The sequence below is a fragment of the Natrix helvetica genome, assembly GCF_964273705.1.
Source record: "Natrix helvetica genome assembly, chromosome: Z".
NCBI classification, from domain to species: Eukaryota; Metazoa; Chordata; class Lepidosauria; order Squamata; family Natricidae; genus Natrix; species Natrix helvetica.
In genome coordinates this window covers 44,619,520-44,635,406 of record NC_138554.1, presented here as the reverse complement: position 1 = coordinate 44,635,406, position 15,887 = coordinate 44,619,520, and the positions used below count along the sequence as shown (strand labels likewise).

Sequence of the window (15,887 nt, the reverse complement as noted above, 5' to 3'; positions counted from 1 at the left end):
ACTAGCTGTTAACCAAATGTTTCAGGAAATTATGAGGGATCAAAATGAGTTGAAAAAAGAGGTGATAGATCTCAAAGATGAACTCAGAGGTGTACAACATCATATAACAGAAAACAAACAAAGAATTGGGGTGTTGGAGGAGGGGGCAGCTGGATTGGGGGAGGTGGTTAAGGCAGTCCGTAAGGGAAATTTAGAATTGGAAAATTTTCTGGCAAAAATAGAACTTGAAAGAATGTCCTTTTTTCTCAGATTACAGAACCTACCAGAGACAGAAAATGAAGATCTTAAGGATATTATGAGTACAATTTTAGCAGAATATATTAAGAGAAATAAAGAACAGTTGTGGTGGGATATGGATCTGGTTTACAGGATTAATTCAGCATATGCTAGAACACACAATGTTCCAAGGGAGGTACCTGTTAAGTTTCTTAGGAGGAACACATGCTAGGGGCTCAAAGGGAGGGACCATTAAAATATAAAGATAAAGAAATTACCATTCTTAAGGAAATTCCGAAAAAAATAAGGGAAAAAAGGAGGAAGTATTCCTCCTTATCAAAGAAATTATACAACAAAGGAGTTTGGTTTAGATGGTTATTGCCAGAGGGAATGTTGATTTTTTTGGGAGAGAAATAGAATTAGAATTAATACAGTGGAGGAGGCAGAAGCCTTCATTAAAAAACATAGTTCTCTCCTAGAGGACGAAAATAGGGGAGGTGGTTAAAAAGGTAGTAATGTGCAAGATATGAAGGAGGGGGGTGCTGTGGCTCCATCTGGGGACAGGGAGGAGGGAGCAATATCGAAAAGGCTCAGGTCACAAAAATAAATGTATTTGAAATACTATGGTAATTGTTGATATACTGGAAAGTGACCAAGAAAGAGATGATTGAACACATGGTTGATATAATGTGAAACAAGATTCTGTTTATGCTTATCTTTTATACATTGTTTTTAACATTGTAAAAATTGTGAGATTTGGGGGGATTTCTACCACTAGCACGGGAGCTGCCAAAATTTTCTATGTACCTTTTTTACCTTTCCCTATAAATGTTTAAAAACTAATAAAATTCTTTTTAAAAAAAGGTTGAACTCAGCTGGCCAGCGCACACATGTGTGCTCTGTCAAATGTCTCCGTGTGCCACTGTGGCACATGTACCATAGGTTTGCCATCCTGGGTATAGGCTTTCCTGCTTGAGTATGGGGAAGACTTCCAAGGTCCCTTCCAACTCTATTATTCTGTTAATCTCTAATCTTGGATTTATCACATCTGAAAAATATTGATCTCTGACATTTGGAATCCAGCTGTAGACATTCAGAAGTTAGGCATCATCTCCCTAAGCATTTGGGCCCATATTATTACTTCATATATATTACTCTGCTTTAACCAGCAAAACAAAAGTTGTGGAGTGATTCTTCCAGCAAAACTGTATTTTAATTTAATTCAAGGTTTTCTGTGGCTAATAAATAGTTGGCATTGCCTGAGCATGTAGGATACACATTGATTGTGCTGATTTGGAAAATGAAGATGGGTGTTGCTTCAATGGGCTTTAGCACAAATGGATTAAAGTTACTCTACAGCCTGCACTGTCTGAGCTGATGCACTCTACCCTCTTTTCTTGCTCTTTCTCTGAAAAAAAAACAACATTTCTGAAAACAGGGATAAAGAACCATTTCAAAGGGTATTTCTAAGTAAAGTTTGTTTAGGGCAGAAAGCACAAAATGAAGGAAGCAGAAAATGAATTAACGCAAATCCATATATATATATATATATATATATATATATATATATATATATATATATATATATATATATATATATATATATATATATATATATATATATATATATATATATATATATATATATATATATATATATATATATATATATATATATATATATATATATATATATATATATATATATATATATATATATATATATATATATATATATATATATATATATATATATATATATATATATATATATATTTACACAATAGTGGGAACACCAAACTATAGTGATTTATAGTACAGGTAATCCTTTAGTGACTTGCTCATTTAACAACAGTTTGTAGTTACGATGGTGATAAACAAGTAACTTTGGAACCAATCTTTGTGACCTTCACAGATCTGTAAAGCAGAGGAAAGGTGAGGTAAAATCATAAGCAAATCAGTTTCACTTAGTGACTCTGAGTGGCTGATCAAATTGTGGTCAGTAAACAGGACTACCTGTGCTTGTTTTATATAGAATCTGATAACCCGAAGTCACTGCTGCAACCCTATGTTATAATGCAGCATTTTCAATACTAGAACACTAGGATTCTGCAAGAACTTGATGAAATTTCATGAGAGGTTAAAGGCAAATAAATAAATAAAACCTCTCAAACACATCTCATTTTCTATCAGTAAAGCTCTATTCTTGATCAGGGGTTCCAGCATTTATTTTTAATTAATAAGTTTCATTGCTGAAGAAATCTAAAAACCTCTGTCCTAATGCACTAAACTTATTTTAAACTTATGTTCCTGTTAGGTAAAAACAGGAAAGTGCCTTGTTTTAATTGGTTAGCTGATTATTTTTGTAAATTAAAATTTATAAGTTGTTCCCATGGGTTGGTCTTGTAATGCCTTTGACAAAGGATTTTTTATCTAAAGTAACCTAGCTCATAACATCACTACTAGCACCTGGAGAATTTTCCTTTCCTTTTTTTGAATTTTGCATTGTGCAAACATTCAGCTTATTGCATGGAGTTTTATTTGTGTGCATATCTGAGGGAGGGGGCAAAATCCAAATAATGGCAGTTTCCATTTGTAACCTTGTAGTGGTTCCCTTTTTTTTCTTCTTTGTGCCAAATAAGCTCTGTTAAGCGAGAAAAGATAAAATAAGTGCATAGTACATGTTAGTTATGAGCTACTTTTTGAAAGAGCTTACGTTTAATACTTGAGTTTGGTAAAAGACAGAAAACTGCATTTAAAACCATGTATAAATGTTTTGCATGATTTTAATACCAATTGTTATAAATAAACAAAAAAGCAAAGTCCATATTCTGGATAGAGAACACCATTGGTTTGAAAGAGGGGTAAAAGAGCCCCATCTATGTTAACATGGAGCATCCCTCTCTCAACAGAAAGGAGGAGATATGACATCACCTATATCCTGTCTACAACTTAATCCTTTCAGCATTTCCAAGAAAATTTCACCGCCATTTGCACAGGTGACAATATAGGTGACCTTCAGGGCACAGATAAAACCGAAGTGTCCACAAAAATTCTCAGGAAAAGTGCTAACGACCAGAGGACTGCAAAGAAATATGATTCTTCCAACCTCCTCCACCCATCCTGTCAGAACTAATCCCTCCATTGCCCCCCACCATCCTGCCAGAATCAATGAAACTTCTTGGATGAGAAATGAAACTTTTTTTTGCTCAAGGGAAAAAAACCAGTCTAGTTGCCTTTTGAAAAAGTACCTTTGAGACAACTATGACTTGGATGACTGAGAATGGGTGTTGGCTTACCTGATATGCTCATTCTCTGGGATGGTGGAGACAGCAACCAGGAATGGATTAACTCTGTTATCATCCAATGGGACTGAAGATATCAATATCCCGCCTCCTCTACTGGCTCCTCCAGCTTTCATGACAAAGGAGATCCACAGACTGAAGTGCTATGGCATCCACAAGGAACTCTTCCTACTTCAGACCAGACCTCCTCCAGGGTGGAGTTGGCTGCTGTCTCCACCATCCCAGAGAATGAACGTCTCAGGTAAGTCAACACCTATTCTCCATTGTAGGTGGAGACAGCAGCCAGGAATGGGACATACCAAAGTTAGTACTGTCCATACGAGTGGGCCCACAACCGGGCAGAAAGTTCTTGGGCTTCACGAACCCACTGCAGAACCCGCCTGTCAAAAGCTGCATCCATCGACACATAGGTGTCAATTTTGTAGAGGCAGATGAATGGCGACGGGAACGTCCAGGTGGCTGCATGACAAACTTCCTCAAGGGAGGCCTATGCTGCCCAGGCAGCTGAAGCTGCTGTGCTCCTTGTTGAGTGTGTCGAGATATGACCTGGAACTGGTTGCAGTTGCAATTCGTATGACTTAGAAATGCAGGCTCTGGTCCACCAACCCAGCGTAGAAGACATTGCTTTGAGTCTCAAGGAAGCCGGTTGGTAAGACACGAACAACACCTCAGTGCGTTGTATTGAGGAAGTGTGATGAACATAAATTCGAAGGGCCCGTCTCACGTCAAGTTTATACCACTGTCATTCAAATCCGTGGGCATGAGATGGACAAAAATTTGGGAGAACCAGCTCCTGGGCCCTATGGAAATGCATGTTGTTCTTGGGCACAAAGGAGGGATAGAGTCTCAGAACCACTCTGTCCTTATGAAAAATGCACAAGTCCTGGAGCACAGACAGTGCCGCCAACTCAGAAACTCCCCTGGCAGATGTTATAGCTACCAGAAACAAAACTTTGAGGGAAAGATACCTCAGACAAGTGTCATTCAATGGTTCAAAGGGGGGTCCTGTCAGTGTCAGAAGGACCTTGGGCAGGTCCCAGGTTGGGTATCGATGTACTATGGGAGATCGGAGATTCATAGCCCCCCGCAGAAAACGACGAATCAAGGGGTGTTGAGACAAAGATGTAAATTCACTGCAAGTCGAGAGGGCAGCCACCTGTTGTCACAGGGTGTTGGGCAAAAGGCCCTTGTACAAGCCCTCCTGTAGAAAGTCCAGTACATGATGTAATGGCGCATGGGCTGCTGTCACGTTCTTGTTCGAGCATCATGAGACAAATCCTTCCAGGTTGCGTTGTAAATGCAGGTCATGGATGGTCAACGAGATGCTTGAATTGTGTCCACCACCCGAAGAAACAACTGCACTGCGATCAAACCGCACCACTTAATCGCCAGGCGGTCAGCTTGAGACAATCTGGGTCTGGGTGCAGGGGGACCCCCTGGCTGAGTGAATCCAGAGACATTGGCAAGTGCCAAGGTGGGCCCACAGACAGTGCCCTCAGGTCCCCAAACCAGGGACGATGCAGCCAGAATGGGGTGAGAAGAATCAGTTCCGCCACCTCCTCCAGCATCTTCCGCACGACCTGTTGAATGAAGGGAATGGAAGGAAGCACATAAAGAAGGCCGTTGGGCCACGTGCATCTGAGGGAGTCCCTGCCTTCCGCTCAGGGAGATGGGAACCTCAACAGGAACCGGTTCAGCTGTCTGTTCTCCCAGGTTGTGAAGCGATCAATGGAGGGCGACCCGAACCGATAGATCAACTGATGGAACAGTCTCAGATGAAGCTTCTACTCCGCCTGGTCAACATGAGATTGGCTCAGCCAATCTGCTCTGATGTTTGCTGTGCCGGAGATGTTCTCGGCCTTTACCTAGAGAAGGTGGCACTCCAACAACGTCCTGAGTCGTGATGCCTCTTGCATCAGGGATCTTGACCGTGTGCCGCTCAGTCGATTGACATGTGATTTCGCTGTCATGTTGTCGGTGAAAATGAGAACATGTCGACCTTCCAGATGATGACTGAAGTGCAGGAATGCTAAATGAATGGCCTTCAGCCCCAGTCAGTTGATGCTATGGCGACTGTCCAACTAGGACCAGAGACCCTGAGCAAACTCTGATGGAAGATGGGCGCCCCAGCCTGACAGGCTGGCGTCCATTGTCACCATGGTCCTGGCAGGCTCCCGGAACAGGGAGCCCTGGGAAACTGTCAATGACACCCACCATCTCAGGGATCCGTGCACTGCCAACATCAGAATGACCTTTGTGGACGAGATGACTTTCAGTGGCAAGACTTTCTTTTTATCCTTTGACTCCACTAAATGTGGCTCCAGGGGCAGTCCAAATAGGTGTTGACCAGAACAGGGAGCTGATGCAAGATTCCACTTATGCTTGGCATCAGCTTGCCACTGTCTCAGCCAAAGCAGGCACCTAGTGGCTATGGAAACGGCCATGGTCTTGGACGCGAACCTAAACGTGTTAAGCAAGGCGTCCGCCACAAACTCCATAGGTGCCTTTATTTTATTAAAATCTTGGTATGCTCTAGCATTGCTGGCAGGGATCCTGTCCTGCAATCTCTTGAGCCACTTTAGAGCAGCCCTGCCAAAGAAGGAAGATGCCATAGAGGTTTTAACAGCCCAGGCCGCCAACTGATGCCCCTTAACCAATGCCTGTTCTGCCTGTTTGTCTTTGGGATGGAGGGACTCTACTGGATTATCTATGACTGCCGATAGGGCTGAAAGGACCACTATCGGGGCATCAACAGAGGGGACCTCCAGTGCCTTATTTAAGTTGGGCCTGACATCATAAACATCTTGAGAGCTGGGGAAGGGGCCTGACCCAGGGGAAGCCCACTGATGCTGTACCACATCTAAGAACAGCTCAGGGGCTGGCACCATCTCCTTGGGTGCTGGCGGTTCCAGGAACCGCGGTGGGGGCTGGAGGCTCCAGAGACTCATCCAGAGAAGTCACTCTTTGAGCTTTAAAGAGGAATGACTTAAACAGAGTCGATTTAAAGAGGCCCACAAAGGCGGGCTGGTCCGGCTTGAGGCCCTCATCAGCAGAGATCTCTGAATCCCTCTGACTCCCACAGAAGTGGAGGACTGACTAGGGGGATCGGGGTGTGTGTGTGCTTGTTTGATTCTGACTGGGCCCTTTTGCAAGAACGTTTCTTCCTGCCACCTGATGACTTGCTGCATCCCAAGGTTTGAAGGGAATCCCGTTGCACCAGCCCTGCCGCTATGCCTTGGCGAATGGCCTCTGAAATAATGGCCGCCATGGTGGGCTGAGACCCAGGTTGGATTCCAATGGAAGGAGTGGCAGCCGCAGCCTGACAAAGGTTACCTGGAGAAGATTCAGGGTGATCTCCCCTTCCTCCAGTTCTGAAAAGGAACCCTCGACCTCACTAACCAGGGACAGATCTTGTGGCAAAAGAGGGTCAGGGGTTGTGGCCACCTTTCCAGTGGGCTGAGAATGAACCTGGGCCTGTACTGTGATCTGTGAACCTCGTTTATTGGCCTCTTTCTGTGCCCTTGTGAATTCACGGTCCAGGGCCCTCTGCCTCCTCTCTTCTGCCTTCTGGGCACCTTGGAAGCCTTATTGGGAAGCCCTGAAGCCTTAGGAGGAGCTTTGGTTGTCCGCTCTCTGGTGGGTGGCATCCCCAATGGCACTGCAACAACTTCCTCCAGAGAGGGGAGTGGGAAATCACCTCCCCAAAGACCCCTCTGAATCTGCCATACTTATCTGGGACCCCGGCTGGGTGGATCAAAGGGCCTGTCACTAGCTATCCTGGGCTCAAGCGGTGGTGGCAGGTGGCAACTGCTCTGCTGCAGGGCGAACTAGCTTGTGCTGCTCCTCAAGCTCCAAAACCGATCCTGCCCATGAGGACAAAGAGGGCTCACCTGGGCTTCGCGCATCAGCTGGGCTGGAAGCCACCAGCGGGAAGAGCTCTCCTGGGCCCTGCCACCTCTGGGGATCCTCGGCCTCACCCCTGGGCCCTGGCACTATTTTGCGCCCAAACAAAATGGCTGCTGCACCTGGAGCCTCTTCAAAATAGCAGCCACCTGAAAAAAAATGTCCAACGGCAAAAAAACAAGCTGCAAAGATCATAAGAGCCACTGTTATCTTCCCCGAGGCATCACCGCTCCCCTGAACTCTCCTATGCCATTCTTGGCTCACCCCTCTGGATGATGTTAGATGGGGGGTTGGAGCAGGGCCCTGTCAGCCAGGCAGAAGCCCATGACCACTGCGTGGCTTCAAATTAACTTAGCCTCCCCTGCTACACACCATGATCTAAATGGGAGCTAGGGGGAGTAACAATAAGAAAAGAAAAGAAATTGATGTAGAGATCAAGCTAGCACGTCTTATCCCTAAGGAAACTGAGTTTTAAAAGCTGGAGGAGCCAGTAGAGGAGGTGGGATATTGAAATCTTCAGACTCAGTCCAATTGGATGATAACAGAGTTAAGCCATTTCTGGCTGCTGTCTCCACCTACAATGGAGAATCTCTACAGACTAAATAAATCAATAAATGCCCCAATGGGCATTTATAAGTAACAAATTCCTTATAATTTAAATTCATGTGAATAATTCATAAATAGTAAAAGGCATACTTTTGAACAAGAATTCAAAAACCTGCAATATGAAACCAACTTGGAACAACGAACTCTATTGTCTTGCAATAATCACCAATAATATTATACTACCTACTACATTATACTAATCTACTACATTTAGATTAACCAACTACTGACTTATCGCATATCCAGACATGCCTTAAAGTCTCTTCAGATCAGTATTCAATTCTGATAGCTTCCTCTTTCTAGATGGCTTTTAATAGATAAATGCTGACTATATCTGTGCACTTTCACTGCCAATACATCATGGGAAATTTGCAAACATGATCCCCCCCCCCAACTTTCATTGAGGGTATAAAAATGTGTATGATTGCATGTTTATGTGTTTGATTCTAAAAGAAATGAAAATATTTCAACATAATTAAACAATCCACACTTGGATCAGGACATAATCTGATTAATTTCTATTCTGTAATGTTAAAAAGGCTGAAAGGCCATATCAAAAACATTAATTTCTGCACAAACTCTACAGAATTTTTACCTTTCATGTTTTGTGACAGCTTACATAAAGTATCAGATTGAATGTTTATCGCTTGAGCCAATATTATGAATTATTTTGCCATAGTATTCTTCATGTATTCTTCATACTTAAATAGTTTGGTTCCCAAAGAAATCTGACAGATGTTTTCATATTTGATTGCCTTTTATTACGCATTATTGTTGGCTTACTTTAGTTTTGCATAGAAACCTTATTGCCACAATTCAATAAGTGGATTTAATAGAGACTACTGAACTAGTTACTGGTTCTTTGCTTTGTTTACTGGAGCAGCAAAACTGGTTTTATTGTTGGCACTTAGAATGTTACTAGTAGTGGCCTCTACCTTGTTACTCTCAAGTTTCTACTGTTATTTGAACTCTTGGAAGCATCTCATTGTATCTAGGAGATTGCATTTTGAGCATTCAGGTAGAAAATTTAGTATAAACATTACCTCCCCCCTCACCTTAGTATTATTTCTCCAGCACCATAAATACACATTGCCTTTTGTAGTTTTCCATTGTTGCCTTTGAGTAGATAGTTGCATTTATAATTGACAAGTTTAACATTTATTTTAATTATAATTAATATTTATTTTAATAAATAAAAATATTTAAAATAAGGAGGAATTTCCTTTGTCCTCAACCAAACAGGGGGAAACAATATATCTTAAAAGATTACTGTAAATCAGACTCATCATGCAAGGGTACTGCTGTACATGTTATCTTCAACCTAAATATACCAGATGGATGAGAAATTTACTTATTTTTCCTTTTTACTCAGTAATACATACAGATCATTTCCTGATTGTAAAGGAGGAACTTATATCTTAAGTTATAAGAGAACTTCTCAATTTATGAACTTTCTTATACCTATAGCCTCTCCATTGCCCGAAGTGGGTCCACTCCAAGTCAGCTTGTCATTTTTATAAAAATCTTCCACTCCTTTGTTAGGTGAAATACTAGCTGCAATAAGCAAGAACCCAGGCAGCAGAATGCGACCCCCCAATCTGTTTCTACTGTACTAGCTAGGGACATATTCAACTTATGAATCCACATTGCAAGTCTTCCTCCACTGGGAAAATATGAAGTCATTCTTGTGGATATAATACTTAGAGCATTTCATTTCAACCTTTACAAATGTAAGCAGCAATTATTCTCATCGAGCTAATATTAAAGGCAATCTTCTTAAGGTTCAGTTAGTTCCATCTTGAGTGCTGGTTGAGAGGCACTGCACTTTTTTCTACTTAAGATATATTTACCGGTACTTCTAGTATCTCTTTTAGCTAGAATTACCAGATACTTCATTCCTTTGTCTGCTTAGTGCTTGCAATTATTTAATTTTCCAGGCAGAAAGCTAGTGAATCAAAATAGTAACACAACAACAAGCCAGAGCAACTAAGCTCCTCTTCCATTTAACTCGCACACAAAAAAGGAGATGAACATCCCTTCTTTCTTTACATCCTCCTTGCTCAACAACTCCCTATGTATTTCTTTGTATCCTGAAGTTCTTGGCTTAACTATTAACATCCTCTTACTCCTTTTCATTATAAACCCCACTTCCTCAGTTAGATAGCAGGATCTCATCAATTTGGGATAACCATGAAAATCATGAAAAATTGGTTTACTACTTGGATTGGAGACCATCAGATTTACTAGACTGGGAAGATCAGGAATTATTCTGAAGGAAGCCAAAGGCCAATTACTTCTGTACTATTGCCCTCCTATACTAAATTATGGATATCAAGTTTGATCCAAAGGAGGTTTTAGTTAACAAATGTAGCCCTCCCTCAAAATAATCTCAGCTAAGCTCCCTCACAATGATCCTTGCTTGCTTGCTTGTCCCCCCTCCCCCTCCATCTCCCCTTCCTTCCTTCTCTCCCTCCCTCCCTTCTGTTTTCTGGGTCATCCTGGTTTATTAGGCAGAACTATCTGACCCAGTGCTTCTCAACCATGGCAACTTTAAAATGTCTGATTTATGTCCAATCTAAAAGTATGGAACCAGGAAGATTTGAAGTCACACCTGGGCCAGAAGCACACCCACACCCACACACATAGGTCCTGTGATTGAAGTTCTGCCCAAAATGTAATTTTCTCCCTATTTCTATTATAACAATTCCGCATACATTTGCCTTTAAACATACAAATCAGGATATGCCAATGTTATGGAAATCTAAACCCTCTTTTGTTGTCTTTTTCTGAAGTTTCACATCTTTTTTCCAAATGTGTAATAAACATAAAGTATGCAACTGCCCTATCTTTTTTTGCTTCTTTACAGGCTAGGTCTAAAGGCTATCAAAACTGGCATTTTTCAAAATTCCAGGAACAGGAAACGACTTATTCCCTTTATAATCTTGCATTTCTCTCTGCGCTGAGTGACCAAGAAGATTAAGGTTTGGTGTTTTAGTCAATGAAGGGATTGCATCTGACATAACTACACCTTCCCCATTTTGAGGCCAACACAACTTTTGGCCATTCTTGTCAATTATACCATGACAATTTCATTATCTGCACAGAATCCATTCATGTTTTAAATCTGGGGAAAAGAGGGATGCCATACCAGACATCAGAAAACTTCTGGCTAGGTATGAGATTTGTCCCCTCCCCCAAGCAAAATTGGAGTAGCCAACAAAAGACTAAAAAGAACCAGCTGAGGTTGCTATTTCAGAAGAAACAAGTTGTAGAAGAATACTTTCTTAGTTTTGCCAGTAGATGGCAATGGATTTATTTGTGTCTTGAGTACTTAATATACTTAATATATATTCCAGAGTTTCCTGGGTCTTTTACTCCTTGTTTAACAGAGTAAACCAATTATTGTTTACCTTAATGACTAGGTTTTTTAAACCTTCTTTGGGAAATGTTGCTAATGTACCAATATAATATAAATAAAAGTGAATCATCATGTCCTTTATGACTTTAAAATCAAATTGATCTGGAAAAAAATTAAAATTTCTTTCTCCCAATCTTGTCATAGTTACAAGACCAGGGGCTGCCTGAAAAACTAGCAAATCTAAAATTGAAAAGATTCTTCAGCATATGAAAAAATCAATTATTTCCTAAGAAAATTAGACCTACATGAGTACAGGTGAACTATCTAATAATACAGACATCAACTATTTAAAATGTTACAAAGGCTCCATGTTCAGAAGCTACCAATGCTCTAGATGCAGGACGAAGCAATTGTTGTAGGCCTCTGTTTCCATGTTCCATTTGTGTACCTTTCACATTTAAGTGGTTAACTATTATTCTGAACCATATAATAACTAGCATAAGCTAAGCAAGTTTTATTCCATTCTTCTGACATGTTTTCAATGTGTACTCACCACCCTGGCGGCTCTTTCTTGTGATTCACATTTTCGACAGAACCATGGTCCAGTGGGAACCTGAACAATTCCATAGCATGCTAAGAGAAGAAACAAAAAAATTCAAGAATGAAATTTGGGTTGCTATATATTTTTCTTGGTATGCTTGGTAGTTTCTGATTTCAGCCATAAACCTAAGATGGAATACAATTCTGTATTTTTCTTATCAATTTGACTGGACTCTCAAAGCATGGCTCTTTAGTTTGCACAATCTGTGACCCATCAAACTGAATAGAATTACCCAGTCATGTATATACAGTATTGTACTCAGTAAGTTTCCTATTTTTGCAGGCTTCTTAATAGCACAAAACAGAAGATCATCAAGGAGCTGGCAGGCCACAATTCATGCTGGTGGCTGCATTTAGCTTGCAACATCATTAATGACATAAATGTATCATATTGCAACCTCCTTTGAAAAAAAAAAAAACTTCTCATCACTCCTTTTTTTCTGTTTTATATTTAAAGTGTTGCTACTGTATCAAGGATCATGACTTGTTACAATTTCTTCCTGCTGTGTCATTAAAAACGTATTTTATTCATCAGTAAGTTACTACCAAGTTTATCCAAGCCTGTTATGTTGTTGCTAAAATTGGCAAAACAGCTTAAGCATTAAGGATTAATCAACACCAAATCTTATAAGCTTGTGGGTTCTGAAAATTGTAATCAAAAATATTTATAAGGTGCCAGATTTATTGAATAAAAAGTATTAAGTCTGGCAATGGGCCCATTGGCCATGAAATCAATGAAGACCTGGTTTTCCCGCAGATGTGGGTAGCCTGAAAGTTAATGGGACAGGAATGGTATATTTGACTTATGGATATGACTTTTGTTGGGGGCGGGGGTCAGTATTGTCTTTTTTACTTGAGTGGTTTTTAATCTTGGTGTTCTTTTTCTAGTTTGCTGCCTAGAGCTCCTTTTGGTACGTGGGCAGTCATATAAATTTATTTAATAAAAATTAATATTAATCATAATGATTACATACAACTTATAGAGGCAAAATAATAATTGATGTAAATGAAAGCAGAGGAAAGCATTTTCACTAAAAGTCTTGCAAGTGAACTTCCTAAAAACATTTAGTTGGTTACGCTTATATACAGAATCCTGGCAGAGATGATTATGGGGTCAAATCCACAAGCATTTTTTACGTGTGGAATAGAAAAGAGAGTAGATAGCAGTCTAATAATCCATAAAGATGGAAATGTAAAAAAATGTGGTATTTTTTTTTCTTTCGGTAGTCATCAAAAGTTTAGCATTAGTGTATAGGTTATATATCTCAAGGAAATTATGCAAGGGGTTTCCAGAGAAGGCCGGGCAAACAACTATAGGAAATAGAAAATGAATAAAAGCATTAAAGCCTTGGCAAACAAGAGAGTCCTGCTCTTTAGCAAGGGGGGGGGGGAAAGATCCCAATCTCATTGAACATGTTATTAATATTCCTTCCTGTTGAAAGAAACAGATGAAAGTAAGGAAAATCATGAACAGAGGAAAGGAAACAGAACAAAAGGTGCTACACTGGAAAAAATGTATTGATTGATGGATGAAAATATGGTGCTGTTTTTCCCATGCAAAGAAAGAAACCAAAGCAATTTTCACATGATATAAAAAGCATTAAAAAAATAATTATTTAAAAATGTCCTCGGGAAGATAAACATAAAAATCCAAACTATTATATCAGTTAATAAATAGAATAAATCAAAATAAGTAAAAATGCTTGTTTAAAGAGACATGTCTTCACTTATTGACAGAGAGTAAAAGTGATTTTTTGGAGTAACTCCTGAACTTCCAGCTTTTCCAGAAAGCATTCTGCCAAAATTAGTGCTAAATTATGAACAAGGGTTGATTTTTCACTGATTTTCTAAAGTACAGGGGTCTAACTAAATCAAAGTTTAAATCACTGAACTTAATAAACCTAAACCCCCTTTAGAAATCCTTGCAAAGAGCTGAAATCCCAACTGCATTTATTCAGTGAGATGACTTTATTACTACAATGTTATGGTCTATATAACAATTCCAAATAGGAATGGTTCCAACTAATTGAAAGATTTCACCTCTAGAACCTAAGTTACTAGGACAAATGCTCAATCTACAAAGTTCTACCATTCAGAAAAAAAATAGTATATTTCTACAATCACCTTCTGAAGAAAAAGGCACATGTTGTACATCATAGGAGTCTACTGCTAAAAATGACACATGCATTAATTATGCTGGATCCAGATGCAGCTCCCATTAAAGACCCATTCAAATCAGTGCAATTTAAATCAATCTACTCGAATCTTACTATTTTTAACAGATTATTTTAATTTAGGTCTCATGGTAAGGAAAACATGCAATCAATAAAATATCAAATATCAACACCGCTATTATCAAATTAGAGAAGAAGAATCAAAATAATTTTAATGCTTCCATATCTTCCTCCCGATTACTATTTAAAACTCTGCTTGTCCAGATAATTGAACTCTCTGTGGGATGTGCAACTCTATAATAGGAAATTTGTGTATTTATTATATTTAGTATACTGTATATCAGTAGCAGTAAACTGCATTTACCAGGAGGCAGTTTATTTTAAGAACATCTGATATAGTTATTTTTTGTTCTAAATACCCATAATAATTCTTCTATTGAAAATTACTTTTGGGATCTGTGCCTTTGACAACTGACATATATTTACTTTATTGTACATAGGAATAGCCTTGATGAACCTAAAATATGGACTGAATTAAATTAGCAAACCTTGATACAAATCAAAGTAGAAGACCTTTCTTATTTTTTTCCCCTGCCTCTCTGAAGCAAAAATAGTACTCAGATTAAACTAGAATATGTACATTTGCTTGGTTTGCTCTATTGCTAAAAGTGAGTCAGCTGCGTGATGTACGTGCAAACATAGCTAATGCAATTTCAGGCTGCCTTAATGGAGTACAAGTTTTTAGAACACCATAATGTGTTCTGAAAACTTCACATTATTGTGCATTAACCATATATTTCATCTACTAGGTCTAGTTTGAGGCCTTCACCTATGTCCTTTAAAGGAATAATAGCGGACAGAATGGTAAGGAACAAAAATCAAAGTAACTGGTCTTGTTTAATTTGGAGAAGAGATCTGGTAGACCGAAGAGAGGAATATCATGGCACTCTTCAAATGGGACAGCAAAGCTTGTTCTCTACTACATCTGAAGAGATAAATTCAATGGACTTATGTTACAAGGAATATGGATTTTAGTTGATGGTAGAACAGTTTGATAAAGTAAGTTTAGAATGGTTGATGGATTCTCCCTTGTTAGATGTCTTTGAAAAGTCATATCCTGAGAATATTCTAACTCTGAATTCCCTGCACTGACCCTGGACAAAAATTTGGACAAATTTTTTTGTTTTGTGGTTGTGTTACACAACAAAATCTCTGATTTTAAGTTAATGCATCATATCAAAACAGAAACACGGGAGGGAAAAAGCAGTGGTATATACTCAGTCTTCCCAGTTATCCATTGAGACTTCTGATGTGCATAGTAATAATTATCTTGTGACTATGTTTTGGTTGCTACGAAGGGAATTGGGATCTAATTATTCACATACAGTGCAAGTAGCCTGTACTGGAACTACAGAAGAGCTTTTCAAATCTAGGTTGAATTTCCTTTAGATAGACACAATATTGGACCTCAACTCTTTTGATGTGATTCAGAATGGTACCAAAGGCCAGACATTCTTCTGAAATACTGATTGAATTAGAAATACATGAATCTCCACTCCTATTCCTATTCCATGTTTGCAAACCAGAAAGGTTAATATTTGGTCAGGCAACATTTGAAGCTTCACTGAGTTCTTTTCAACAGTTTAGATGTGTGAGAAATACTATGCTGCTTCTTATCGAAAGCCCTACAGTGAATCTATTTCTGTCATATTTAAGAGATGCCAC

General features: G+C 39.4%; 1 protein-coding gene across 6 annotated transcripts in view; it reads right to left on the bottom strand.

Annotated features, from left to right (window-relative positions):
- MLLT6 (MLLT6, PHD finger containing) overlaps positions 1 to 15,887 on the bottom strand; it is a 127,242-nt gene that overhangs the window by 95,783 nt on the left and 15,572 nt on the right. For all 6 annotated transcript variants that reach the window (XR_014173577.1, XM_081932872.1, XM_081932868.1 and 3 more), the window contains exon 2: positions 11,942 to 12,021. Coding sequence is in view for 5 of the 6 variants with exons in the window: in XM_081932872.1 (XP_081788998.1) it covers positions 11,942 to 12,021 (80 nt within the window). In the remaining variant the exon portion in view is untranslated. The remainder of the gene's footprint in view (positions 1 to 11,941; positions 12,022 to 15,887) is intronic.